Consider the following 27243-nt stretch of genomic DNA (forward strand, 5'->3'; position numbering starts at 1 on the left):
CCAAGATAAAAACGACGTTCTGTGAACACTCATCTCATATCTATGTATGCACATAAAATTCTTACGAAGATAATGAGCATAATCAAGTTTTCCTTCTACACTTTTACTTTTTATTAATAAACCTCATACACTCAGCAGCACCACCGTTACATAAACAAAATAAAAACACCAAACCCCTTTTCGTTTCTCTATTTTCCAGCTCCTGGACTTCGTCGCACCAAACCTACGACTATCTAAATTTAACTCACTCTCTCCGCAGCAAACCGTTCCTCGCGAAAGTCCCCGCACGAATCAGCCGCTAAATATTTAACGCTTCCAGCCGACGCCGGTGGAGGGATCCGCACGTCCTTAACACTCGGTATAAAAACCTGCAAGTCTTTGACTCCGGTTTAGTCGAAATCGTCGTCGGTTGGGATTTGCCTCGTCCGGGGTTAGCCTGATCGCAAAGTGAAGTGCACGAGTGAGAGTGCCGTGAGCCCCGAAATGCCACCCCAAGAAAAAATGCCCCAGGCCTCCGGCGAGTCCGAGTGCGAGGCTCCCGTGGAGATGCAATGCACGGCCGGATTCGCCAACGGCGCCTTCGTTCCGGACCCGGAAGACAAGAGCGAGAAGCCGGCTCCGGAGGAGGCTGGCAAGGGGGCGTTCGAGTTCGACGATCTGCTGCCGCAGATAGGGGAGTTCGGGATCTACCAGAAGATCCTGTTCCTGATGATGATCCCGTTCGCCTTTTTCGTGGCGTGGGTGTACTTCACGCAGATTTTTATCACGATTGTTCCGGAGCAGCACTGGTGCTGGGTCCCTGAACTTGCCAATTTGACCATCGAGGAAAGGTGAGTTAGGGAGGAAGTGGGTCAGGAGGTTAGGACTTGCTTTCAGGAAAGAATTGATTATTTTTCGTTGGACGTATTTATTTTAATTTCAAGCCCCATTGTAACGGTGAAACGATCAACAGGGGACCACACTGGTTTAGGTGGGCCCGTGCATAATGGGCACTCAGTTATTTGATAAATTAATGGGTTGGAAAAACTTAAGTAATAGTGTAGTATTCCACGGCTTATTAAGATGTGCTTAATCAAATTCGTCATTGTTAAATTGACATGACATAAATATGTCTGGGTGTCATAAAATATTTTAAACATTTTAAACCTCATTTAACTCCAATATGGAGATCGGGCTCTGTTCTAGGTCCGATTCTTTTTTTGATTGTCGTCAACGATGTATCTGCGTACATTTCAGGGTTGTAAGTAATACATTAATAAAGTTGTGTCTGAGTCTGAGAAAACATTAAATTTTTTTGTGGGACAGGCCAGTTTCCTTGTGTAAATATTTGACTGTTGCGTAATGACAACAACTATTGCAAATTTTAACCGCAAAATGCGCGACTTCATAAAATTTTGGATGGGATTTTTTATTATAATTTTAGATATTGAATATACTTTACATACGTCGTAAAGTTTTTTTACACGTAAAATTTTTTACTGGAACATCATGTAACTAACATAAAATGAAAATTTTCGACTTGAGTTTTTCCTTACACAATGTTGTGATGACGGCATCAACATTTTTTTTTCAAGGACACGTATATCAACTTGGATTGGTGCAGTGTAATACGAAAAATAACAGTATTGTATTCCCAAAATTTTCTGAGAAAAGGGAGTGAGCCGTTCCTGATTTAATCAATAAAATAAATTGACACCTTCATTAATTTTTTTTGAGCCAGTTGTATAAGCAAATCTAAAAAATGTGAAGATTTAGGAATTTGACTCGTTACTATGGAAATTTGCAATTTAACACCTTTAAATTTCACAAGTTTTCACAAGATTAATAGGGGCAAAATCAATTTCATCTTAATAAATACTAGGCCCGCCCACCCGCCCCCTATTTTTCCAGAGGATATATCATTTGTCAAAATCAGTCTTATCTTACTAAGTACTAGCCCCGCCCACCCGCCCTCTATTTTCTTAGAGGATATGCTATTTACCAAAATCAGTCTTATCTTACTAAGCACTAGCCCCGCCCGCCCACCCCCTATTTTATCGGAGTATATGTCATTTGCCAAAATAAGACTTATGTTAGTAAGTACTACCCCCCCCACCCGTTCTTTATTTTCTGAGAGGGTAGTACTTGCTAAGATAAGTCTTATTTTGGCAAATGACATACCTTCCAAGAAAATAGGGGGTGGGTGGGCGGGGCTAGTACTTGGTAAGATAAGACTGACTTTGGCAAATGCCATACCCTCTGAGAAAATAGAGGGTGGGTGGGCGGGGCTAGTACTTGCAAATGTAAAATTTATTTTGCCAAATGACATAAATTCTGAGAAAATAGGGGGCTGGTGGGCGGGGCTAGCGCTTGCTAAGATAAGAGTGATTTTGCCCCTATTAAACTTGTAAAAACTTGTTAAATTTAAGAAGTATTAAATTGTATATTTCCAAGGTCCCCGAGATTCTTTTAAATTAGTTCAAAAATAAAACAATGGAGGAGTCGTAAGATCCTCTCAAACTATAAAAAAAACACACACACAAGGAGTTCCTGAGATTCTTTCAAATTACTTCAAAAACCAGACAAGGATCCCCAAAATTCTTTCAAATTACTTCAAGAACAAAACCCAAGAGGTCCATAAGATTCTTTTAAACTACTTCAAAAGCAAAACATCCACGATATTTTTTCAAAATACTTCAAAAACAAGCCAGGGAATCCCCGAGATTCTTTCAAACTACTTCAAAAACAAAACTAAAATGGTTCCTGAGATTCTTTCAAAATACTTCAAGAACAAAATAAAAGGAATCCTCAAGATTCCTTCAAACTACTTCAAAAACAAACTAGAAGGAGTCCCCGAGATTCTATTAAACTACTTCAACAACACCACACAAGGAACATGGAGTTGTCGAAATTCTTCTAAACTACTTCAAAATCAAAACACAAGGGGTTTTCGCATCCTTTCAAATTACTTCAAAAACAAGACGGGATCCCCAAGATTCTTTCAAACTACTTCAAAAACAAAACACAAGGGATTATCGGGATTCCTTCAAATTTTTTCAAAAACAAGTCAGTTAATCCCTGAGGTTCTTTCAAACTACCTCAAAAACAAAGTAAAAGGGGTCTCTGAGATTCTTTCAAACCACTTCAAAAACAAGATACATGGAGTCCTCGAAATTCTTCCAAACTACTTCAAAAATTGGTCGAAAGTTGTTTCGACAGAACTTCCCTCGCTCTTAAACTACAATAAAACATATCGAGCATTTTCGAGTTGAGTTTTTTCTTTACACAATGTTGTGATGGATATGGAAATTTGCAATTTAACACTTTTAAATTTGACAAGTTTTTACAAAATGAATAGGGGCAAAATCAGTTTTATCTTAATAAATACTGGGCCCGCCCACCCGCCCCCTATTTTTCCAGAGGATATATCATTTGCCAAAATCAGTCTTATCTTACCAAATACTAGCCCCGCCCACCCAGCCCATATTTTTTCAGAAGATATGTGATTTGCCAAATTCAGTCTTAACTTACTAAGTACTATCCCCGCCCACCCACTCCTTATTTTCTCAGAGTATATGTCATTTGCCAAAATAAGACTTATGTTAGTAAGTACTAGCCGCGCCCACCCGTTTTTCATTTTCTCAAAGAGTAGTACTTGCTAGTACTTGCTAAGATAACTCTTATTTTGGCAAATGACATAGCCTCTGAGATAATAGAGGGCGGGTGGGCGGGGCTAGTAGTTGGTAAGATAAAACTGACTGGCAAATACCATACCTTCCAAGAAAATAGGGGCGGGTGGGCGGGGCTAATACTTGGTAAGATAAGACTGACTTTGGCAAATACCATAGCCTCTGAGCAAACAGAAGGCGGGTGGGCGGGGCTAGTACTTGCAAAGGTAAAACTTATTTTGGCAAATGAAATAAATTCTGAGAAAATAGGGGGCGGGGGGGCGGGGCTAACGCTTGCTAAGGTAAGAGTGATTTTGCCCCTATTAAACCTGTAAAAACTTGTTAAATTTAAAAGGTGTTAAATTGTATATTTCCAAGGTCCTCGAGATTCTTTCAAAGTAGTTCAAAAATCCTCTCAAACTATAAAAAAAAACACACACACACACAAGAAGTTCCTGAGATCCTTTCAAATTACTTCAAAAACCAGACAAGGGATCCCCAAAATTCTTTCAAATTACTTCAAGAACAAAACCCAAGAGGTCCATGAGATTCTTTTAAATTACTTCAAAAGCAAAACATCCTCGATATTTTTTCAAAATACTTCAAAAACAAGCCAGGGAATCCCCGAGAGTCTTTCAAACTACTTCAAAAACAGAACACAAAGGGTCTTTGAGATTCTTTCTAATTACTTTAAAAACAAGACAAGAGGTACCCGAGAAAATTTCAAACTACTTCAAAACAAAACACAAGGGATTTTCGCATTCTTTTAAATTACTTCAAAAGCAAAACGGGATCCCCAAGATTTTTTCAAACTACTTCAAAAACAGAACACAAAGGATTCTAGAGATTTTTTCAAAAACAAGCCGGGTAATCCCTGAGGTTTTTTCAAACTACCTCAAAAACAAAATAAAAAGGGTCTCTGAGATTCTTTCAAACCACTTCAAAAACAAGACACATGGAGTCCTCGAAATTCTTCCAAACTACTTCAAAAATTGGTCGAAAGTTGTTTCGACAGAACTTCTCTCGCTCTTAAACTACAATAAAACATATCGAGCATTTTCGAGTTGAGTTTTTTCTTTACACAATGTTGTGATGACTATGGAAATTTGCAATTTAACACTTTTAAATTTGACAAGTTTTTACAAAATGAATAGGGGCAAAATCAGTTATCTTAATAAATACTAGGCCGCCCACCCGCCCCCTATTTTCCAGAGGATATATCATTTTCCAAAATCAGTCTTATCTTACCAAATACTAGCCCCGCCCACCCACCCCTTTTTTTCTCAGAGTATATGTCGTTTGCCAAAATAAGACTTATGTTAGTAAGTACTAGCCACGCCTACTCGTTTTTTATTTTCTCAGAGGGTAGTACTTGCTAGTACTTGCTAAGATAAGTCTTATTTTGGAAAATGACATATCCTCTGAGAAAATAGAGGGCGGGTGGGCGGGGCTAGTAGTTGGTAAGATAAGACTGACTTTGGCAAATGCCATACCTTCCAAGAAAATAGGGGCGGGTGGGCGGGGCTAATACTTGGTAAGATAAGACTGACTTTGGCAAATGCCATACCCTCTGAGCAAATAGAGGGCGGGTGGGCGGGGCTAGTACTTGCAAAGGTAAAACGTATTTTGGGCAAATGAAATAAATTCTGAGAAAATAGGGGGCCGGTGGGCGGGGCTAGCGCTTGCTAAGATAAGACTATTAAACATGTAAAAACTTTTTTTCAAAAACCAGACAAGGGATCCCCAAGATTCTTTCAAAATACTTCAAGAACAAAACAAAAGAGGTTCCCGAAATTCATTTAAACTACTTTAAAAGCAAAACATCCTCGAGATATTTTCAAAATACTTCAAAAACAAGCCAAGGAATCCGCGAGTTTCTTTCAGCTACTTCAAAAAGAAAACTAGAAGGGTCCCTGAGATTCTTTGAAACCACTTCAAAAAGACACATAGAGTTCTCGAAATTCTTTTAAACTACTTCAAAAACAGAACACAAGGGGTTTGCGCATTCTTTAAATGACTTCAAAAACAAGACGGGATCTCCGAAATTCTTTCAAACTACTTCAAAAACAGAACAAGGGACAAGGAGCCCCCGATTTTTTTCAGACTACTTCAAAACATAATTTAATTTGGGTGTGAAAATTGGCAAAAATCTTATATACGACCGTGAGATATGAGCGATACATAAATCGAAATTAAATTCGTCATTGTCTAATAACGACCAGAATTGTCATTATCTTCGTCTTCAAAAATTTTATGACTAAGTACCTTGTTTTATCGCAATATGTACCCGATCCAGTGGTTTTAATGGTTATGACAAAATTAGATTTTAAATTGAAAACCATAAAAAATGCAGAGCCTGTAGGATTCGTCTTTCAAGAACTAGAGCAGTGCTGACTGCCAGGATTTTTCAGCGAAACTAATGATAATGACGATATTGAAACGATGTTTGTTGTTGTAAGACGAAATAATAATGATTCAAGGAAAATTTAGCACTGTGTACGTCCATGCAAAAACCGGTGTTAATCATAGATAAGCAAATTATCTGCTTGAGGTTTCCACTATATCCGGTTTTTACTTCCCATCCTGCGTGTTTTCAAGAAATAAGCTGCCATTTAAAACTACATTTTTTGCTCATGAATGGGATAATATATGCACCTGCACTGGTAATAAAATATTCACGATAACTTGGACATTTAATTACAGTGAACTTTGACTTTCTTTGATGATGATAACATTCGCTGAACGCAAATAAAAATGGTATGACTTTAAAAAAAGTTCTCACTTGTTTCTTTCTTTTCGGTAAAGTCCATAAATTACTGATGCAAAACCACAAAGTTTCCAAATGTTGCATGTAAACAGTTCTGGAAATTTCCAGGTCATCGGACGCTGCCATCTCATGATTAATTGATTCCTTGTTTGCGAATTTCGTTACGTAAGTCGCTGTGTCTAAATCAAATAATTCGAGATGCAACAACAGCGAAAAAAGTTTTATTTTGTAACAAAAAATCCCGAACGTAAAAAAACACGAGTTTAACTGACGTCGTAAAGACGAATTCAGTCTCTCGATGCTCGTAACGTTTTGTTTAAAAACAATTCGCGCTCTGGAGGAACGTAGTCACTTTGTCAATTAACGCCCACGACCCACCTTTCAAAGAAATCGGTAAATAGTTTGAGTAAACCATCGATATGCTCTACTTACATTCAAAATCGAGGTAAGAATAAATTAATAACGATAAACATCCTCTTAATCAATGATTTTTAAGTTACAGTAACTGCACAGGATATGGTTCAGCCAAGTAGAAAGTTATTACTATAATAAAGGTCATTTTAATATGAAAAAAGCAAGTCTCCTACTACTATTGTTTTGCGCTACTAAAAATAACCCGATAAAAAGTGCGAATTTTGCAACCGATATTTCATTAGCGGTCGACACGAGACGTGTGGAACGATTTATTTAGTCGCCGAAAAACCAAAGGTTAACGCATATTTTGGTTTTTTCTCCTTTGTATAATTTACGCGCGTTTAAATATTTGGCTAAATTATGGTACACGAGTGCGGCAATTTTAGCTCATGATGCGGTTATTTACAGCTTCTAAAATTTAAAATAGCGCTAACCTATAGGTTTACCTTGGCGTTGAACTAAAAATGTGTAAGCAAATAATTATGGTTACGCAATTTTGCATACGTCTGAATAGAAATAAGACACGTTTGCGTGAAATGTGTGAGTGAAAAAGCGTAACCTAGATTGGGTTTGTTTCTTTGCGAGGAGGGAAGGAAAAAGCGCCTTTGACCCAAAAGAGGCAATTTTTTGGTTTTGTGGCTGTTTCAAATCCGAAAATAAGCAGTTCGGTGGCAATGACGATTGACGTCGTCTGGTTAAAACCACAGAAATTTGAATTGTAAATAGCCATTGGATCCATTAACCTTAGTGTAAATGTTGATCAACAAAGTTTGTTTCAAGACGAAACAGTAGTAATAACCGTGATCATAATTAAACAAAAATAAAAAAGATAGCGACCTCTCACGCAAATAGCGGCTAATTCCAGCAAAAAAGTTACTTCCTAGATGAATCACTGTCGAGTCGGATTTATGTAAGATTTGGACACACATTTTCCAAAAAAAGAAAAAAAAACCACGCAACGTTTTAATAACGCGTATTATAATACTTCACGTAATAATCTTGCATCCTCAACCGGTAATTTTTGAGAGATAAATATCAGCACTGACCCTGTATAACAAACAACAGTCAAAACATTTTTCTGCTTCTATTCCCCGATTAACGATGTATTTGTCAATAAAACTAAAATTCATTGAAAACGTGACAGGAAATCTTGATAACTGGTTACAGACAAAAACGATCCGGTGTCCACCTGAACATTATTTTGCCGTAATTATTCGTTAGTGAACTCACGGTCATAATGCAAGTTCATGGTGTCGTCTGAAAAGGATCAGACCCCAGGAAGGTCAGCTGCAAAAATAGACGATGGGTATTTTCGAACAAGTTCGATTTTTGAGCATTCCACATTACGTACTTTAAGTATACAATAAAACTAAAGAAAAATAAACTCCGTGAAATGTTTGGACATAAAACGAAACATAAACGCTTTTACCATAAAACACCTCCCAATCATTTGCTGCTGATTTGCGAATTAACACAGGAAATTAATTCCGAACAATTAAAACGTGCATTTTGTGTTACAAAACACCGTAGTTACGAGACATAAAAATTATGGCATTCTGGCGTGTAGATCAGCCATATCTTTACAAGAATTTACAATGTTTTCTTCGATACGGTTTAATGAGAAATGAGTTCTGTTTTATTGTTATCAATTAATGTAACTGTAACATTGACTCGTGATTATACCAATTAGGTACAGCAAGGAAAGGTTAGATTTATCTAACGTCGAAAAATTCTTGAAGTTCTGTGATTTTAAAACAGATTGAAAGAATCTTGGAGGCACTTTTTCAAGAAAGTTAAAGAATCTCAAGGTCCCTAGGGTCCTTTTCTTAATTTGAAAGAATCTCGAGGCACCTGTGTCTTTTTTTTATCGAATGTGAAACCATTTCAAGGTCCCTTGGGTCTTTGTGTCTTTATTTTTAAGAAAGTGGAAGAATCTCGGGTCCTCTTGGGTCTTTTTTAAAAAATGAGAAAAAATCTTAGAAAAACCTGTTGTCTTTTTAAAAAAGTGGAAGAATCTAGGGGACCAGTCGTGTCTTTATTTTAAGAATGTGAGAGAATCTTGGGGATCCCTTGTATCTTTTTTTTAAGAAAGTGAAAGAATCTCAAGGTCTCTAGAACGTTTTTAAAATGCGAAAGAATCTTGGAAATTCTTTATGCTATTTTGTTTTGAAAGAATGTGAAACCATCTCCAGGTCTTTAAAATCTGTTTTATAGAATGTGAAAGAAGCTTGGATGCTTTTCGGTTTTTGTTTTTGAGGAGTTTGAAACAATCTTGAACGCCTTTGTGTCTTTTTTTCAAGAGAATGACACAATTTTTTAAAGAATCTGAAAAAAATCTTAGTAGCTTTCTTTAAAGAATGTGAAGAAATCTTTAGTGTCATTTGTGTCTTTATTTCTAAGAAAAAGAAAGAATTTCGTGTCTTTTGTATCTTTTTAAAAATTAGAAAAAATCTTGGAGAAACTTTCGATGTTTTTTTAAAAACTAAAAAAATCTTGGGGACCCCTTGTGTCTTTTTTTAAGAAAATGAAAGAATTAGAGGTCTCTACGGTTTTTCTTAAAGAATGCGAAAGAATCTTGGTGAGTCTTTGTATCTTTTTTTAACGAATGTGAAAGAAACTTCGAGGATTTTTGTATTTTGTTTTTGAAGGAGTTTGAAACAATCTTGAAGGCCCTTGTGTCCTTTTTTTTTCAAGAAAGTGAAACAATTTTTTCAAACATCTGAAAAAATCTGGGTCCTTTGTATCTTTTTTTTAAGTAAAAAAATCTCTGCTGTTCTTGTGTCTTTTTACAAATTATAAAAAATCTTTGAGAAACTTCCGGTCTTTTTTTAAAAACTGAAAGAATCTTGGGGACTCCTTGTGTCTTTATTTTTAAGAAAGCGACAGAATGTTTGGTGCTTTTGTGTCTTTTTAAAAATTAGAAAGAATCTCGAAGAAACTGTCTGTCTCTTTTTAAGAATGTGGAAGAATCTTGTGTCTTTTTTTACGAAAATGAAAGAATCTCGAGGTCTTTAGGGTTTTTTTTAAGAATGCGAAAGAATCTTGGGAAATCTTTGTAGCTTTTTTTAAAGAATGCGAAAGAAGCTTGAAGGATTTTATATTTTCTTTTTGAAGAAGTTTGAAACGATCTTGAGGGCTGTTGTGCCCTTTTCTTTCAAGAAAATGAAACCATTTTTTCAAGCATCTGAAAAAATGTGGGAATCCGTAGTTTTTTTTTTAAAGAATGCGAAGGAATCTTTAGGACCGTTTGTGTCTTTAGTTATAAGAAAGCGAAAGAATCTCGGGTCCTTTTATATTTTTTTTAAGTAAAAGAATCTCTGGTGCTCTTGTGTCCTTTTAAAAATTAGAAAGATTCTTAAAGAAACAGTGTGACTTTTTTTAGAAAGTGAAAGAATTTTCAGACACCCCTTATGCCATTTTTTTAAGAAAAGAAAAGAATCTCGAGGTCTCTAGGGTTTTTTTTAAAGAATGCGAAAGAAGCTTGGAGGATTTTTATATTTTATTTTTGAAAGAGTTTGAAACAATCTTCAGGGGTTTTTTTTATCCTTTTTTTTTTCAAGAAAGTGAAACAATTTTTTCAAGCATCTGAAAAAATTTGGTGATCCGTAGTGTCTTTTTCAAAGAATGTGAAGGAATCTTTAGTACCATTTGCATCTTTATTTTTAATAAAGCGAGAGAATCTCTGAGGTCCTTTGTATTTTTTTAAGTCAAAGAATATCTGGTGCTCTTGTGTCTTTTTTTAAGAAACTGAAAGAATCTTGGGGACCCCTGGTCTATTTAAAAAAAAAAAAAGAAAAAATTTCGAGGTCTCTTGGCTTTTTTTAAAGAATGCGAAAGAATCTTGGGGAATCTTTGCATCTTTTATTTTAAAGAATGTGAAAGAAGCTTGAAGGATTTTTGTATTTTTTTTGAAGGACTTTGAAACGATCTTGAGGGTTCTTGTGTGTTTTTTTTTTTCAAGAAAGTGAAAGAATTTTTTCAAACGTTTGAAAAAATCTGGAGTCTGTAGTGTCTTTTTTTAAAGAATCTGAAAGAATCTTTAGGATCTTTTGTGTCTTTGTGTTTAAGAAATTGAATAAAGCTCGGGTCCCCTTCTGTCTTATTTTAAAAAATTTGAAAGAATCTTAGGAGCCCCTTGTGTCCTCTTTAAGAATGTGAAAGAATCTTATGGGCCCCTTGTGTAATTTTTTTAATTTGAAAGAATATCGAGGCACCAAGTACCTTTTTTTAAAAAAATTGAAACTGTCGCAAGGTCCCTAGGGCTTTTTTTTATAGAAAGTGAAAGAACTTCGGACACTCTAGTGTTTTGTTTTTGAAAGAGTTTGAAAGAATTTTTGGAGCTCTTTGTGAAAGAATCTTTAGGACCCTTTCTGTCTTTATTTTTAAGAAAGTGAAATAATCTAGGGGCCCCTTTTGTGTGTTTTTTTTAAGTGAAATAATCTCCGGGACCCCTTGTGTCTTTTTTTTACAAATGTGGAAGAATCTCTGGTGCTCTTGTGTCTTTTTAAAAATTAGAAAGAATCTTAGAGAAACATTCTGTCTTTTTTTAAGAAAGTGAAAGAATCTTGGGGACCCCTGGTCTATTAAAAAAAAAGAAAAAATCTCGAGGTCTCTTGGTTTTTTTTTTTTAAAGAATGCGAAAGAATCTTGGGTAATCTTTGCATCTTTTATTTTAAAGAATGTGAAAGAAGCTTGAAGGATTTTTGTATTTTTTTTTTTAAGGATTTTGAAACGATCTTGAGGGTTCTTGTGTGTTTTTTTTTTCAAGAAAGTGAAACAATTTTTTCAAACGTTTGAAAAAATCTGGAGTCTGTAGTGTCTTTTTTTAAAGAATCTGAAAGAATCTTTAGGATCTTTTGTGTCTTTGTGTTTAAGAAATTGAATAAAGCTCGGGTCCCCTTCTGTCTTATTTTAAAAAATTTGAAAGAATCTTAGGAGCCCCTTGTGTCCTCTTTAAGAATGTGAAAGAATCTTATGGGCCCCTTGTGTAATTTTTTTAATTTGAAAGAATATCGAGGCACCAAGTACCTTTTTTTAAAAAAATTGAAACTGTCGCAAGGTCCCTAGGGCTTTTTTTTATAGAAAGTGAAAGAACTTCGGACACTCTGGTGTTTTGTTTTTGAAAGAGTTTGAAAGAATTTTTGGAGCTCTTTGTGAAAGAATCTTTAGGACCCTTGCTGTCTTTATTTTTAAGAAAGCGAAATAATCTAGGGGCCCCTTTTGTGTGTTTTTTTTTTAAGTGAAATCATCTAGGGGACCCCTTCTGTCTTTTACAAATGTGGAACAATCTCTTGTGCTCTTGTGTCTTTTTGTGAAAAAAGCTTGGAAACTCTTTGTGTTTCGTTTTTGGAAGAGTCTGAAATAGTCTTGGGGACTCCTTGTGTATTTTTTAAGAATGTTAAAGAATCACGAGGAGACCTTGTTTTTTTTAAGAAACCTCGTGTCTGTTAATAAAATGCCCAAGGATTTTGGAGATTCTTTGTTTTTTTAAGGACTTGAAACCATCTCACAGTCCCAAGGGTCTTTTTTTGATAATGGAAAAAATCTGGAAGCTCTTTAATATGTAATGTGAAAAAATCTCAACAAAACAAAAATTGGCAAAATCAAATTTTACAACTGATCTAAAAAACCAAACTTATTTTGCCCGTCTGCAGGGATGAGGTAACTCCTGTCCAAATAACGTCAGACCACTTTATTTCTATCGAAGAAATTGGTCCACTAATTCAGACACTATATCTAGCCACGAAAGGAGAACGATTTCAACACAAACATGCGTCACGTGTCGAATTAAAATGATCTATGTTGATGACTGCGGTGTTGAGGTAACAGTAGCTGCTCAAACAAAACCCAGTAATGTCAATGCCGCCAACTATTCATTGCAAGAGCGGTTGTTGACTTCGTCTGCACCAAAAATCCCCAATTTCGGCCCAAATTCCCCAAAAGCGCGCTCTTCGCATTCAATAACACCCAATGCTGTAATCACGCTATCGTAACTCCCTCAATTATCAGTAATCGCCCGAGCAATTAATTTGCAGTTAATTAAAAACAGACACGAATAAAACGCTCATTGTTAGGAGTTTTAATAACATTTAATGCAGAGATCTTTTTTCTTCGCGGCAGCGGCTGCATTGTTGGGTAATTCATTAACGATGCCGTTTTCCTTGAATTTGAATTCTACGGAGTTAATTCGCAATAGTTACTCAACGAAAACTAATAGACACACTTTGGTGGTGGTTAAGGTTAGATATTTACAGCCATAAATCACAAAGTCGAGCGACACGTCCCGATTTCGGAAAGATCTGAGTTGAGATTTTGGTTTCAGGATAGCGCTGGCTATACCCAGAGGACCGGACGGAAGCCTGGAAAGGTGCCAAATGTACGACGTCAACTTCACCGACGTGGTGAAGAACCGCGTTCCTTTGAACACGTCCTGGCCGAAGACTCCCTGCAGGAGTGGCTGGGAGTACAACTACACGGAAGTTCCTTACGCGTCGATCGCCACAGAAGTAAGAAAATTAGTGAAAAAGCTATTAACAGCGCATAAATCAGGTTTTAGTTTGAAATAATAGGCACAACATAAATTGGCGTGTAATAGTTATTAATTGCCGCAATAATTTACCTCTGACGTTAATACGAAATAGTGATTACGAGACTAATTTTTTGAATTTGTCAAGTTTTTCGATTTGAAAATTCATTCATGCTTTACCGAGCCGCACGAATTGATGTTTGCGTGTCGATCGTTGGCTTTAGTAAATTAGTTTTAATTTTGACCGACAGGAAAGTCGAAATTATCAATTTTCGGCAACAAGGTTATTTTTTATTGAAGAAATTGGGTATTTTAAAGGAGGTATTGCTCGGTAAGTGGCGATAAATTTCGCAGTTGAGCTATAATTGTAGGCAAGATATGACAATGCACGATATTGTTGTGCGATTGAATGATTTATGATTCGTAAGATGGAAGGATTTTAGAAATGTTCAAAAGGCAAGGTCGCGGTGAAATTATTGCTCGGAATCAGTTGTTTCCTGTTTTTGTGGCAAAAATATTTCATTATTTTGTTTCCTTCGTTTTGAATTAAATGTATTTTTAGAAAATTGTTTAAAATTGAACGATTTTTTTTTTTGAAATCTTTGCAAATTCGAAAAATTTCTACATTTCCATGGCTGCTAGAACTCGGAAAACAAATTGAGAATGTACAAGAGATTTCTGATTTTTAGAATTTCTAGCACATACCTCTCACAAATTTTCTATTTTTCTAAAATTTTTAAAAATTCTCATATTTTTAATACTTTTAATGAGGGTTCTAGGCGTTTAAAAATTTGCTAGATTTTTTTTAAAGACTTCAGTAAATCCAGAAATCCATTTGATTTTGTTTTTATTTTAAAACAATCTTGGGGCCCTTGGTGTCTTTTTTTAATATTTACAATCTTCTTACACATTTAGAGCTTTTACGTATTTTACAGTAGCTAAATTTGTTAAGGTCTTTGATATTTCTAAAAATTTTAAACTTTGTACAAGGATTTTACGATTTCTGGAATTTCCAGGACATATTCTTTTCAAGGATTTTTTATTTTCTTAAAATTTTTGAAAATCCTCACATTTTCAAGACTTGTAAAAAGGCACCTAGAAGTTTAGAAATTTGCTAGATAGAACCAAACTGAATACATTTTCTTGTAGATTTCGAGCCCTAGAACTCACTTCCGGCCTCGATTCTTTGATAGCTGCAGCCGTTTCTCCAGAATCGACGGTTGAAATATCGAAATTTTTGAAATTTTGAAAAATTCGCATTTCGTACCGATTCTTTCGAAAATGTCGCTCACGACCATCAACAGGTTATATTTTTGGAATCGGCACGTCGGGATCTACGCCCCTGAATTTTTTCATAGATTTTAGACGACTTTTTCAAAATTGAAATTTTTCCAATGGTCCCCCCTTGTAATTTCCTTACGATTTTAACCATCACGTTTTTTTTTTAAACTTCTGTAAGTTCAGAAATCCATCTTGATTTTTTTAAACAACCAAATCTGTGTTTTCAGAAATTTTCTGATTTATATAAAAAAAATGGAACCCCTAGAGCCTTTTTTTTGTATTCAGTAATTTTTAAGATCTTTAGTTTATTGGCGTATTCTACACTACTTAAATTTGCTAAGGTCTTTGATATTTCTAAAAATTCGAAGATCTGTACAAGGATTTTATGATTTTTAGAATTTCTGACACAAACTTTTCAAGGATTTTCTATTTTTCCAAAATTTTTGAAAATTCTCATTCTTTTAAGACTACTGATGGGGCTTTTAAAAGTTTAAAAATTTAATACATTTTTAATATCTTTGCGATTTTAACCGTCATTTTTTTAAAACTAAAGTAAAGTCAGAAATATAGTTCGATTTTTAAAATATTCAAATCTCAGTAGTTTCAGAACTTTTCTGATTTTAAAATAATCTTGGAGCCCTTAGAGTTTTTTTTATAATACGTATTCTACAGTATGTAAATTTGCTAAGGTCTTCGATATTTCAAAAAAATTTTAAAATTTATTCGAGGATTTTATGATTTTTAGAATTTCCGGCACATACCTGTCAATGATTTTCTATTTTTCTAAAATTTTTGAAAATTCTCAACTTTTTAAGAGTTCTTTTCAGACGTTTAAAAATTTGCTACAATTTTAATATGTTTACTATTTTAACCGTCACTTTTTTTTCAACTTCAGTAGGATCAGAAATACATTTTTATTTTTTAAAATATCCAAGTCTCGGTTCCGAAACTTTTCTGGCTTAAAAAAAATCTTTGAGCTCTTAGGGTCTCTTTTTTTTAATATTTATCAAGTTTTTACATATTTTAAACTTTTGCTGATCCCAGAATATCTAAATTTGCTAAGGTCTTTGATATTTCTAAAAATTCGAAGTTTTGTACAAGGATTTTATGATTTTTAGAATTTCTGGCAAACAGCTTTCAAGGATTTTCTATTTTTCCAAAATTTTTGAAAATTCTCATTGTTTTAAATCCTCTGATGAGGCTTCTACAAGTTTAAAAATTGAATAAATTTTTAGTATCTTTGCGATTTTAACCGTCACTTTTTTTAAAACTAAAGTAAGTTCAGAAATCTAGTTCGATTTTTTTAAATATCCAAATCTCAGTAGTTTCAGAACTTTTTTGATTTTAAAATAATCTTGGAGCCCCTAGAGATTTTTTTTAGTATTTAGCAATGTTAAACATATTTAGAATTTCTACGTATCTAAATTTGCTGCGGTCTTTGACATTTCAAAAAAATTCTAAAATTTATTCGAGGATTTTATGATTTTTAGAATTTTCGGCACACACTGTCAATGATTTTTTGCTTTTCTAAAATTTTTGAAAATTCTCATATTGTTAAGAGTTCTTTTGAGGGTTCTAGAAGTTTAAAAATTTGCTAGTTTTTTGATATCTTCACGACTTTAACAGTCACTTTTTTTAAACTTCAGTAGGATCAGAAATGCATTTTCATTCTTTAGATATCCACGTTTCAGTAGTTCCGAAATTTTTCTGATTTACAAAAAATATTGGAGCCCTTAGTGTCTTTTTTTTTTAATATTTAGCAATTTTTGACATATTTAGAACTTTTGCGGATTCTAGGATTAGAATATTTGCTAAGGTTTTTGATATTTCTAGAAATTCGAAGGATTTTATGATTTTTAGAATTTCTGACACAAGCTTTTCAAGAATTTTCTATTTCTGAAAATTCTCATTCTTTTAAAACTTCTGAAGAGGCTTCTAGAGGTTTAAAAACTTATTTTTTAGTAGTTTGAGAACGTCTCTGATTTTAAAATAATCTTAGAGCCCTTAGACTTGTTTTAATGCCTAGCAATTATAAACATGTTTAGAATTTCTACGTATCTAAATTTGCTAAGATCTTTGACATTTCAAAAAAATTCTAAAATTTATACAAGGATTTTATGATTTTCTCTTTTCCTAAAATTTTTGAAAATTCTCATCTTTTAAGAGTTTTTATTTTAAAAACTTCAGTAAGATCAAAAATCCATCTTGATTTTTTAAAATATCCAAATTTCCGTGTTTCCGGAACTTTTCTGATTTTAAATGAATCTTGGAGCCCTTAGTGTCTCTTTTTCGAATATTTAGCAATTTTTAACATGTTTAGAAATTTTACGTCGTCTACATTAGCTAAATGTTCTAAGTTCTTTGATATTTCAAAAAATTCTAAGCTTTGTACGAGGATTTTATGATTTTTGGAATTTCCGGTACATGCCTTCTATTTTGCTAAAATGCATATTTTAAAACTGTCGTATTTTTAAGACTTCTAATGAGGCTCCTAGAAATTGAAAAATTTGCTGAATTTTTAAATTCTTTGCGATTTTCACCGTCACCTTTTTTTAAAAGTTCAGTAAGTTCAGAAATCCATCTTGATTTTTTAAAGCACACAAGTGTCTCAGTAGTTCCTGAACATTTCTTATTTTAAAAGAATCTTGGCGCCCTTAATGCCTTTTTTAATTCGAACAATTTTTTAGTAAGCAATATATTAAGAGGGAGTTTGGGTGGGTGGGCGGGGCATATCTTTACTCTTTCTCTATGTGCAAAATTCTATTCGTAGCCAGTAATTATATAGTGCGGATTCTGGGTCACTTTTTAGCGAAAAATCTTGAATTCAATGGCATATTCAAGCAGCAATTTCGTGCTCTACCTATTTTACTGCTTTACCTTAAGTTTACTCTAATATTAGTAATTTTGCTATTGTTAGACACAATTCTAACATTTCGAATAAGTTTAGTGCCTCCAATTGTTGGAATTTGTGTTCAGCAAGCCCCAGTTTAGATGAAGAATTGGAGACTTTTTAAGAGATTTTTTCTTCTCAAAAAATCTTCTAAAATATAATCTGCTAAATTACATATTCTAAATGTAGAATGTAAAAGAAAAACTTAAACGCATTATTTCTGGCAGATACCTTTCATGGATTTTCTATTTTTCTAAAATTTTTAAAAATTCCACGTTTTTCCTCGATTTCTAAACCGTAAATTTTGTGACCTTTTTCTAAGAATTAGAGATTTTTAAATGCAGTTAATTTTAAATGAAACTCCTAACCCATTTCCAGCAAAACTGGGTCTGCGAGAACTCGGCCCTCCCCCACACCGCCACCTCCATCTTCTTCTGCGGCGCCATCCTCGGCGGCCTGGTCTTCGGCTGGATCGCCGATCGCTTCGGCCGCATCCCGGCCCTCGTGGGCACCAACCTCGTGGGCTTCGTCGGCGGCATCGCCACGGCCTTCTGCAGCACCTTCGGCACCTTCTGCGTGTGCCGCTTCCTCGTGGGAATGGCTTTCGACAACTGCTTCACCATGATGTACATTCTGGGTGAGTCACCGCCGCAAAAACGAATGACACCGTTTTAATTACTTGCAAATGGCCAGATTAGATCACTAATTATAAACGTCAAAAAAATTAACTAATTAGATTATAACTGAAAAAAGAACAAACCGTGTTCGAATCATTAACCATAAAATTGGCCATTGTAATGGAATCATTCACGGGAATTACATGGTCGCTGGCTGGATTTTGAAGCAACCGCAAGATTTGATGGGTGTTTGCGTTGTGTCTTCGGTTTTTTGGGGTGGAAGCCGCGTTTAACGACACATTGAAGAGTCCTTGTGGGAGTAATCGAGGAAGTTGGTTTTGCTTAATTATTTACCATACTTGTAGATATTAATTACGTGGCCCTACCGCCTCTCATTTTTTTTAGTTTGTTGTAAAATCCTTCCGATTAAAGGTCGACTCTAATAAGTGGTAGAGCAAGCACACTTTGCCTCCTGGCTGGGATTAATCATGTAAAGGATATATCGTTTTTTCACACTAATTATACGTTAAATTAAGCGGAAGCAAGGAAAGTGGTGATTAAGTGAACGTAAACAAAATTGGAAGCTTTAGCTACCGGTTCAATGTCGAGGCAATTTTGGAAAACATCGTCTGATTTTAAGAATTCGAAAACGCGTCACAACAAGCATTAAGTCATCTGGTTAAATACCAAAGTGACTGAATAATGTAACTTAAATCCCCTCAAGCAACTAAAAATCCTCAATAACTCGACTCGATTGACACACGCCAATCAATCCGCAATTAATAGTCGATCAATCATCAGATTGCAAAACTTAGCGCTATTTATCTTGCAGTACTGGAATACGTGGGCCCCAAATGGAGAACCTTCGTCGCAAACATGTCAATCGCAATTTTCTTCACGTTTGCCGCTTCGATTTTACCATGGATCGCCTACTATCTAGCAGACTGGAGGCTTCTGTGTTACGCGACTTCGGCCCCCTTGCTTTTGGCCATCATCACACCCTGGATGGTACCAGAGTCGGCAAGGTACGGTATCGACCATTTAGCATCGTGGACGAAGAGAGAGTTGCTTCGAAGGTTACGTAGTTAAAGTATTCGTAGAAAGGCGAATTCGGTTTTTACGGCTGCATTTTTTACGTTTCGTGTGGAGTACCTTGAAAGTTTTCAATAATGTACGCGTTTTGCAAAAAAATAGAAAAGTATTAGAAGACTGAGCATAAATTTTACCGTTTCCGCTTGGATATCGGTTGGTGTTCAACGATAATTGGATTAAATTACACAACTAATTAAACGTAAATTTTGAATGTTAATGTGATGATTTTTGTCTATCGAACAACTATGTATTACGCAAGATTTAATTAAATCCGGACCTAGATCTCTTTTACAATTTTGTTTAAACCTTAATTGGTTTCAGGTGGCTGGTGTCTCAAGGAAAATTCGACAAAGCCATCGGAATCTTGAAAAAATTCCAAAGAATTAATAGGACCAAAGTGGAAGAGGAAACCTACTCGAAATTTAAAGTGAGTACTGGTCTTAGTAAGTTTCTCGTTTGACCGATTTTTTTCCAGGCCAGCTGTCTCAAAACCCAGAAGGAGGAAGAAATGGACAAGGCGTACACGGTTTTGGACTTGTTCAAGACGCCACGGTTGCGCAAAATCACTATTTTGTTGATAGTGATGTGGATGGCCATCTCGTTGGTGTTTGATGGACATGTTCGAAACGTCGGCTCTCTAGGACTCGACATCTTCCTGACTTTTACCATCGCCAGTGCCACGGAATTCCCGGCTGACACGTTCTTGACCATGGTGTTGGACGTGTGGGGCAGGAGATGGTTGGCTTGTGGGTCCATGGTTCTCAGCGGGATTTTCAGCCTTCTTGCCACGACAGTACCATATGGTATTTTTTCTCGTTTTTGTTATTATATTTTACTTCACTGAGCGTTTCATAATTCCAATAGTACGAAAAAGTAGGTCTTCCGTTTCCGTCTGTCGAATTTTTTGTTTCTTCTATTTTTCCGTTGTCTAGTTTTTGAATTTTGAGATTTTTAAATATTTCTGTTTGTTTTTTCGATTTTTCAAGTTTTTAATTTTAAATTTTCTTCAACTTGTATATATGTATTTTAATTTTTCGTTTTTTTCTATTTTTTAGTTTCTCGGTTTATCGATTTTTTAATACATTTTTTAATTTTTAAATTTTTCCATTTTTAATTTTGCCATTTTTCAATTTTTTAAATCACTACTTTGTGCTAGGTATTTGAAATTGATTGGATTTTCATTGTTCAAAATAATTTTGATTTTTTTTTTATTCTATCCATAAATTTCTTCATTTTATAACATTACAAAAAACTGAAAAATTGTTTAGGATGAGAATAAATGGATATTTTATTTTGTAAGTAAACGTCATTTTTTGTGATTTTTCTCGAACTTAGACTTGTGAATTTAATCGTGTATCGTTGAGTTGGTGCCCCCTTTTTTGAAGAGTCTGTATGGATATTTTTTTTTATTTTTTTATTTTTCGTTTTTCAGTTTTTTGTCTGATTTTTCAAGTTTTTGATTTAAAATTTTTCGTTTTTACATTTTTTGAATTTTTCAATTTTTCAGTTACTATATTTTTCAATTGTAATTACATAGATATTTAATTTTTTCAATTTTTTTTTTCGAATTTTTATTGTCTTGATTTTTATTTAACTTTCCAGCTTTTAGTTTTATTTTTCGTTTCTTCAATTTTACAATTATTTTTCAATTTTTCTATCATAAGATTTTTTAATTTTTCTATTTTTCGATTTTACGATTTGAGTTTTTCGATTGGTTCCAATACTCAATTTTTCATTTTTTTTTTTTTCATTTTTCAATAAGTAGATTTTTAATTTTTTCCGGTTATTTTCAAATATTCATTTTTCGATTATTTTGTGTTTCTACTTTTATTTCGCAATTTTTTGATCAGTTTTTGGGTTTCTTCAGTTTTTCGTTTACAGTTTTTTGTTTTAAATTTATCAATTTTTCGAATTTTCAGATTTTAAATTTTTCAATTTTTATCTTTAAATTTTTCATTTGCTCGATTTTGAATTTTTCAATTTGCGGTTTTTCTAATTTTCGAGATTGAATTTTAAATTTTTCGATTTCTCAACTTTGAATTTTCGATTTTTAAACTTATTATTTCTTCAATTCTACGATTATTTTTCGATTTGTCAATATGAGATATTTCAGTTTTTCGATTTTTAATTTTATCAATTTTCAATTAGACTTTAATTTTCAAATTTTCGATTCCATGATTTGAGTTTATCAATTTTTTGTTGTCTGAATTTTCAGATTTTTCGTTTTTCGAATTTTTATTTCATCATTTTTTCGGTTTTTCCACTTGGATATTTTATTTTTGTTTTTTGAATTTTTCAGTTTCTGGGTTCATAATTTTTCAATTTTTCGATTTTTCAGTTTTTAAATTTTGGCTTTTTTCGAATTTTGAATCACTATACATATTTTTAAATTTTTCAATTTTTCGATTTTGCGATGTCCGAAATTTGCGAGTTTTTAATTTCAAATTTTTCATTTTTACATATTTAGACGTTTTCAATTTTTCTTGTTACTATATTTTTCAATAATTAGATATTTAATTTTTTCGATTTTCCCAATTTTTTTTTTTAATATTACATTTTTTTGATTTTTTATTGTTTCGATTTTTATTTAACTTTTCGGCTTTTAGTTTTATCACTTCAATTTTTCTATTTGAAATTTTACTAGTTTTGGAATTTTCAACTTTTGATTTTTAAATTTTTCGTTTCTTCAGTTTTACAATTAATTTTCAATTTTCCAATCATAAGATCTTTTAATTTTTCTGTTCGATTTTACGATTCGAGTTTTCGATTTTTTCGTACATTCAATTTTTGAATTTTTTTTCTTTCGTTTTTTGATTTTCCATTTTTACGGTTATTTTCAAATATTCATTTTTCGATTATTTAGTGTTTCCATTTTCATTACGCAATTTTTCGAATTTTTGGTTTTCGTTTTTCGTTTTACAGATTTTGGAGTATCAAATTTATCAATTTTTCGAATTTTCAGATCCTAGACTGTTCGATTTTTCATCTTTTAATGTTTCATTTGCTCAGTTTTGAATTTTTCACTTTTTCCATTTTTAACGTTTGAATTTTTGATTTTTAAATTTATCGTTTTTTCTATTTTTCAATATGAGATTTATTAGTTTTTCAATTTTTAATTTTGCCAATTTTCAATCAGATTTTTTTAGTCTTCAATTTTTCGGCTTCACGATTTGAGTTTTTCGATTTTTTCAGGCATTCAATTTTTCGATTTCTTTTAATTCATAGTTTTTCGATTTTTTAACTTATGATTTTTCAGTCATTAGATTTTTTATTTTTTGGACTTGTAATTTCGCGATTTTTGCTTAGACTTTTTAGTATTTAATTTTTCGATTTTACGAAATGAATATTCAATTTTTCGTTTTTTCCAGATTTTTTAGTTTTTTGTTTCTTAAATTTCTGGAGTTTTTTCATTTCCAACTTTCATGTTTTATTTGTTTTTTCAATTTTCCAGTTTGTCAATTTTTTAATTTTCAAATTCTTCGTTTCTTCAATGGATTTTAAATTTTTCATTTTTTTTTTCATTTAGTGTCGATTTTTATTTTGCAATTTTTCGATTTTTAGTTTATTGTTCCTTCAATTTTTCGATTTGCTATTTTTTAAATTACAAATTTTTCAGTTTTGCCGATCTTCAACTTTTACATCTTTCAGTTTCTCGATTTTTTATTTTTCTATTTGCAATTTTTCCAGATTTCAGTATTAAATTTTTCAATTTTTCGATTTCTCAATTAGTCAATTTTTCGATTTTTTGGTTTTTTGGTTTCTTCAGTTTTTCGTTTTACAGATTTTTGAGTTTTAAATTCACCAAATTTTCGAATTTTCAGATCCTCGACTTTTCGATTTTTCATCTTTAAATTTTTCATTTGCTCAGTTTTGAATTTTTCGTTTGAATTTTACCAATTTTCAATTATATTTTTTTTTCAGAGATTCAGTTTTTCGATTTCTTTTGTTTTCTGAATTTTCAGATTTTTCTGTGTTCAGTTTTTAGTTTTTAATTCATAATTTTTCCATTTTTGAACTTGGATATTTGATTTTTTTTCAATTTTTCAGTTTCTCTGTTTTCCGATTTTTTAACTTTTGATTTTTCATCATTGGATTTTTTAATTTTTCAACTGGTAATATCGCGATTTGTCGCTTATATTTTTTTATTTTTAATTTTTCTATTTTACGAAGTAAACATTCAATTTTTCTTTTTTTTCTCGATTTTTAAATTCTTCGTTTCTTCAATTTATTTCAAATTTTTAATTTTTTCAAATTTTTTTCATTTAGTGTTTTTTTCGATTTTGAGTTTTTTGTTCCTTCAGTTTTTGGATTTTTTTATTTTTTAAATTACAAATTTTTCAGTTTTTCGGATTTTCAACTTCTACATCTTCCAGTTTCTCGATTTTTAATTTTTCTATTTGCAATTTTTCCAGATTTCAGTATTCAATTTTTCGATTTTTCAGCTTTTGAATTTTTGGCTTTTTTCGATTTTTGATTTACTATATTTTAAAATTTTTCAATTTTTCGATTTTGCGATGCCCGAAATTTTCGAGTTTTCAATTTAAAATTTGTCATTTTTACATATTCAGACGTTTTCTATTTTTCTTGTTACTATATTTTTCAATAATTAGATATTTAATTTTTTCGATTTTCCCAATTTTTTTTTTAATATTACATTTTTTTGATTTTTTATTGTTTCGATTTTTATTTAACTTTTCGGCTTTTAGTTTTATCACTTCAATTTTTCTATTTGAAATTTTACTAGTTTTGGAATTTTCAACTTTTGATTTTTAAATTTTTCGTTTCTTCAGTTTTACAATTATTTTTCAATTTTCCAATCATAAGATCTTTTAATTTTTCTGTTCGATTTTACGATTCGAGTTTTCGATTTTTTCGTACATTCAATTTATGAATTTTTTTTTCGTTTTTTAATTTTCCATTTTTCCGGTTATTTTCAAATATTCATTTTTCGATTATTTAGTGTTTCCATTTTCATTACGCAATTTTTCGAATTTTTGGTTTTCGTTTTTCGTTTTACAGATTTTGGAGTATCAAATTTATCAATTTTTCGAATTTTCAGATCCTAGACTGTTCGATTTTTCATCTTTTAATGTTTCATTTGCTCAGTTTTGAATTTTTCACTTTTTTCATTTTTAACGTTTGAATTTTTGATTTTTAAATTTATCGTTTTTTCTATTTTTCAATATGAGATTTTTTAGTTTTTCAATTTTTAATTTTGCCAGTTTTCAATCAGATTTTTTTAGTCTTCAATTTTTCGGCTTCACGATTTGAGTTTTTCGATTTTTTCAGGCATTCAATTTTTCGATTTCTTTTGGTTTCTGAATTTTCGGATTTTTCTTCAGTTTTTCGAGTTTTTTAATTCAGAGTTTTTCGATTTTTTAACTTATGATTTTTCAGTCATTAGATTTTTTATTTTTTGGACTTGTAATTTCGCGATTTTTGCTTAGACTTTTTAGTATTTAATTTTTCGATTTTACGAAATGAATATTCAATTTTTCGTTTTTTCCAGATTTTTTAGTTTTTTGTTTCTTAAATTTCTGGAGTTTTTTCATTTCCAACTTTCATGTTTTATTTGTTTTTTCAATTTTCCAGTTTGTCAATTTTTTAATTTTTAAATTCTTCGTTTCTTCAATGTATTTTAAATTTTTCTTTTTTTTTTTCATTTAGTGTCGAATTTTATTTTGCAATTTTTCGATTTTTAGTTTATTGTTCCTTCAATTTTTCGATTTGCTATTTTTTAAATTACAAATTTTTCAGTTTTGCCGATCTTCAACTTTTACATCTTTCAGTTTCTCGATTTTTAATTTTTCTATTTGCAATTTTTCCAGATTTCAGTATTAAATTTTTCAATTTTTCGATTTCTCAATTAGTCAATTTTTCGATTTTTTGGTTTTTTGGTTTCTTCAGTTTTTCGTTTTACAGATTTTTGAGTTTTAAATTCACCAAATTTTCTAATTTTCAGATCCTCGACTTTTCAATTTTTCATTTGCTCAGTTTTGAATTTTTCGTTTGAATTTTACCAATTTTCAATTATATTTTTTTTTTCAGATATTCAGTTTTTCGATTTCTTTTGTTTTCTGAATTTTCAGATTTTTCTGTGTTCAGTTTTTAGTTTTTAATTCATAATTTTTCCATTTTTGAACTTGGATATTTGATTTTTTTTTCAATTTTTCAGTTTCTCTGTTTTCCGATTTTTTAACTTTTGATTTTTCATCATTGGATTTTTTAATTTTTCAACTGGTAATATCGCGATTTGTCGCTTATATTTTTTTATTTTTAATTTTTCTTTTTTTTCTCGATTTTTAAATTCTTCGTTTCTTCAATTTATTTCAAATTTTTAATTTTTTCAAATTTTTTTCATTTAGTGTTTTTTTCGATTTTGAGTTTTTTGTTCCATCAGTTTTTCGATTTTTTTTTTTTTAATTACAAATTTTTCAGTTTTTCGAATTTTCAACTTCTACATCTTCCAGTTTCTCGATTTTTAATTTTTCTATTTGCAATTTTTCCAGATTTCAGTATTCAATTTTTCAATTTTTGAATTTTTGATTTTTTCGGTTTTTGAATCACCCTATTTTTCAATTTTTCAATTTTTCGATTTTAATTTTGTCACTTTTCAATTATGTATTAACTTTTTGAATTTTTCAATTTTTGATTCTGCGATGTGTGTTTTTCAATTTTTTCAAATACCTATTAAATTTTTGGATTCTTAATTTTTTGTTTATCCAATTTGTCGATGTGCAATTTTTTGAGTTTTAAATTTTTAAATTTTTCGAATGTTCAACTATCCAATTTTTCGATATGCAATTTCAGTGTCCAAAATAAACGCTATTTTAACTTTTAGTTTTCTCATATTTTTCAAGCTCGCAAATATAAAATACAGGGAGACTCATTAACACAGGAAAACTAAAAACTTTTTTTTTCATGGTAGGAGTCCCTTCGGCCGCCCTCGCCATAATGGGCCGCTTCGCCGTGAACATCTCCTACAACATAGGTCTCCAATACGCCGCCGAGCTCCTCCCCACAGTAGTCAGAGCCCAAGGGGTCGCCCTCATCCACATCATGGGCTACGTCGCCAGCATCCTCGCACCCTTCGTGGTCTACTTGGTACTTGTCCCCACCCCATTTTCTCGCCACTCACGCTTATTTTCCAGGCCAACGTGTCCGTGGACCTCCCCCTCCTGATTCTGGGGGTGTTGGGCGTCGTCGGCGGAATCCTAGCCCTCTTCTTGCCAGAAACCCTCGACCAAGAACTACCACAGACGTTACAAGATGGAGAGAACTTCGGAATCGGGCAAAAAATCTGGGACTTCCCTTGCATCAAGAAGAAGTGAGTATTTTTCACAGGGTGGACGTGTAATAAGTGGTTGTTTTAGGGATCCCGAGGTCGAAAGCGTCGGCGAATTCCGAAGGGCCCACTCGAGACGGTCTTCAGTCAGAGCTTCGATCCGCGGAGAGATCCGATCGAGTATGATCAACAGGGCGTCGGTCCGATCTAGGAAGTCTAGTTGTATTCCAGAAAACCAAATTGCCTAAAGTGACAGTATTCGAAGTCGTGATAATACATAAGTTTATGTATTGTAGATGGGTGTCCATCTGTTTGTCTGTGGTATTATTTTTACTAAGTATTTGTATATAATACTCACTGTAGATGTATAGTTGTTTTTTTTTTTTAATATTATTTTGTATAAATTATTATTGAAACAAGTTAGAGTTTTGAAAGAGTGCCTTTGGAGTGATGCTTGTATTGTAGGCTAGATGATGTTCAGATCTCTGTGAATTTGATCTGAAAAAATACGTTTTTTATAGTTTGATAACAAAAGTGTATTTTTAAAGTTCCTATATAATAAAACATTCAAATGCTTGTTACTTGTGTCTTTTTATGATAAAACTAGCTGACCCCGTGAACTTCGTTTCACCTACAATTTAATTTTGAATCTGCAAAATCGAATGCCTTGAAATCTTGCAGATGTTTTAAACATATGATAAGCATAATAAATTTTTATTCAAAA

The 27243-nt window shown here is 32.5% G+C and overlaps 1 protein-coding gene across 1 annotated transcript; it reads left to right on the forward strand.

The window, feature by feature from the left end:
* Window positions 1-365: 365 nt before the first annotated feature.
* Window positions 366-27100, forward strand: LOC135127572 (uncharacterized protein). The gene is made up of 9 exons (XM_064054052.1): window positions 366-830; window positions 13151-13334; window positions 17904-18162; window positions 18975-19167; window positions 19556-19661; window positions 19710-20037; window positions 26163-26338; window positions 26386-26561; window positions 26608-27100. Exons 1-9 carry the CDS (start codon window positions 484-486, stop codon window positions 26765-26767), a joined length of 1929 nt encoding a protein of 642 aa, XP_063910122.1. The 5' UTR covers window positions 366-483; the 3' UTR covers window positions 26768-27100.
* Window positions 27101-27243: the final 143 nt, after the last annotated feature.

This window comes from Zophobas morio, unplaced genomic scaffold (assembly GCF_036711695.1).
Source record: "Zophobas morio isolate AGI-343-1 ecotype UQ-CSIRO unplaced genomic scaffold, CSIRO_AGI_Zmor_V1 ptg000012l, whole genome shotgun sequence".
Classification (NCBI taxonomy): Eukaryota; Metazoa; Arthropoda; class Insecta; order Coleoptera; family Tenebrionidae; genus Zophobas; species Zophobas morio.

What these genes read in the sequence shown, in the direction of transcription:
- LOC135127572 (XM_064054052.1), top strand. Translation starts at nt 484, where the DNA reads ATGCCACCCCAAGAAAAAATGCCCCAGGCCTCCGGCGAGTCCGAGTGC. An exon ending in AATTTGACCATCGAGGAAAG is followed by an intron (nt 831 to 13,150) that starts GTGAGTTAGGGA and finishes TTTTGGTTTCAG; the next exon opens with GATAGCGCTGGCTATACCCA. An exon ending in AAACCTACTCGAAATTTAAA is followed by an intron (nt 19,662 to 19,709) that starts GTGAGTACTGGT and finishes ATTTTTTTCCAG; the next exon opens with GCCAGCTGTCTCAAAACCCA.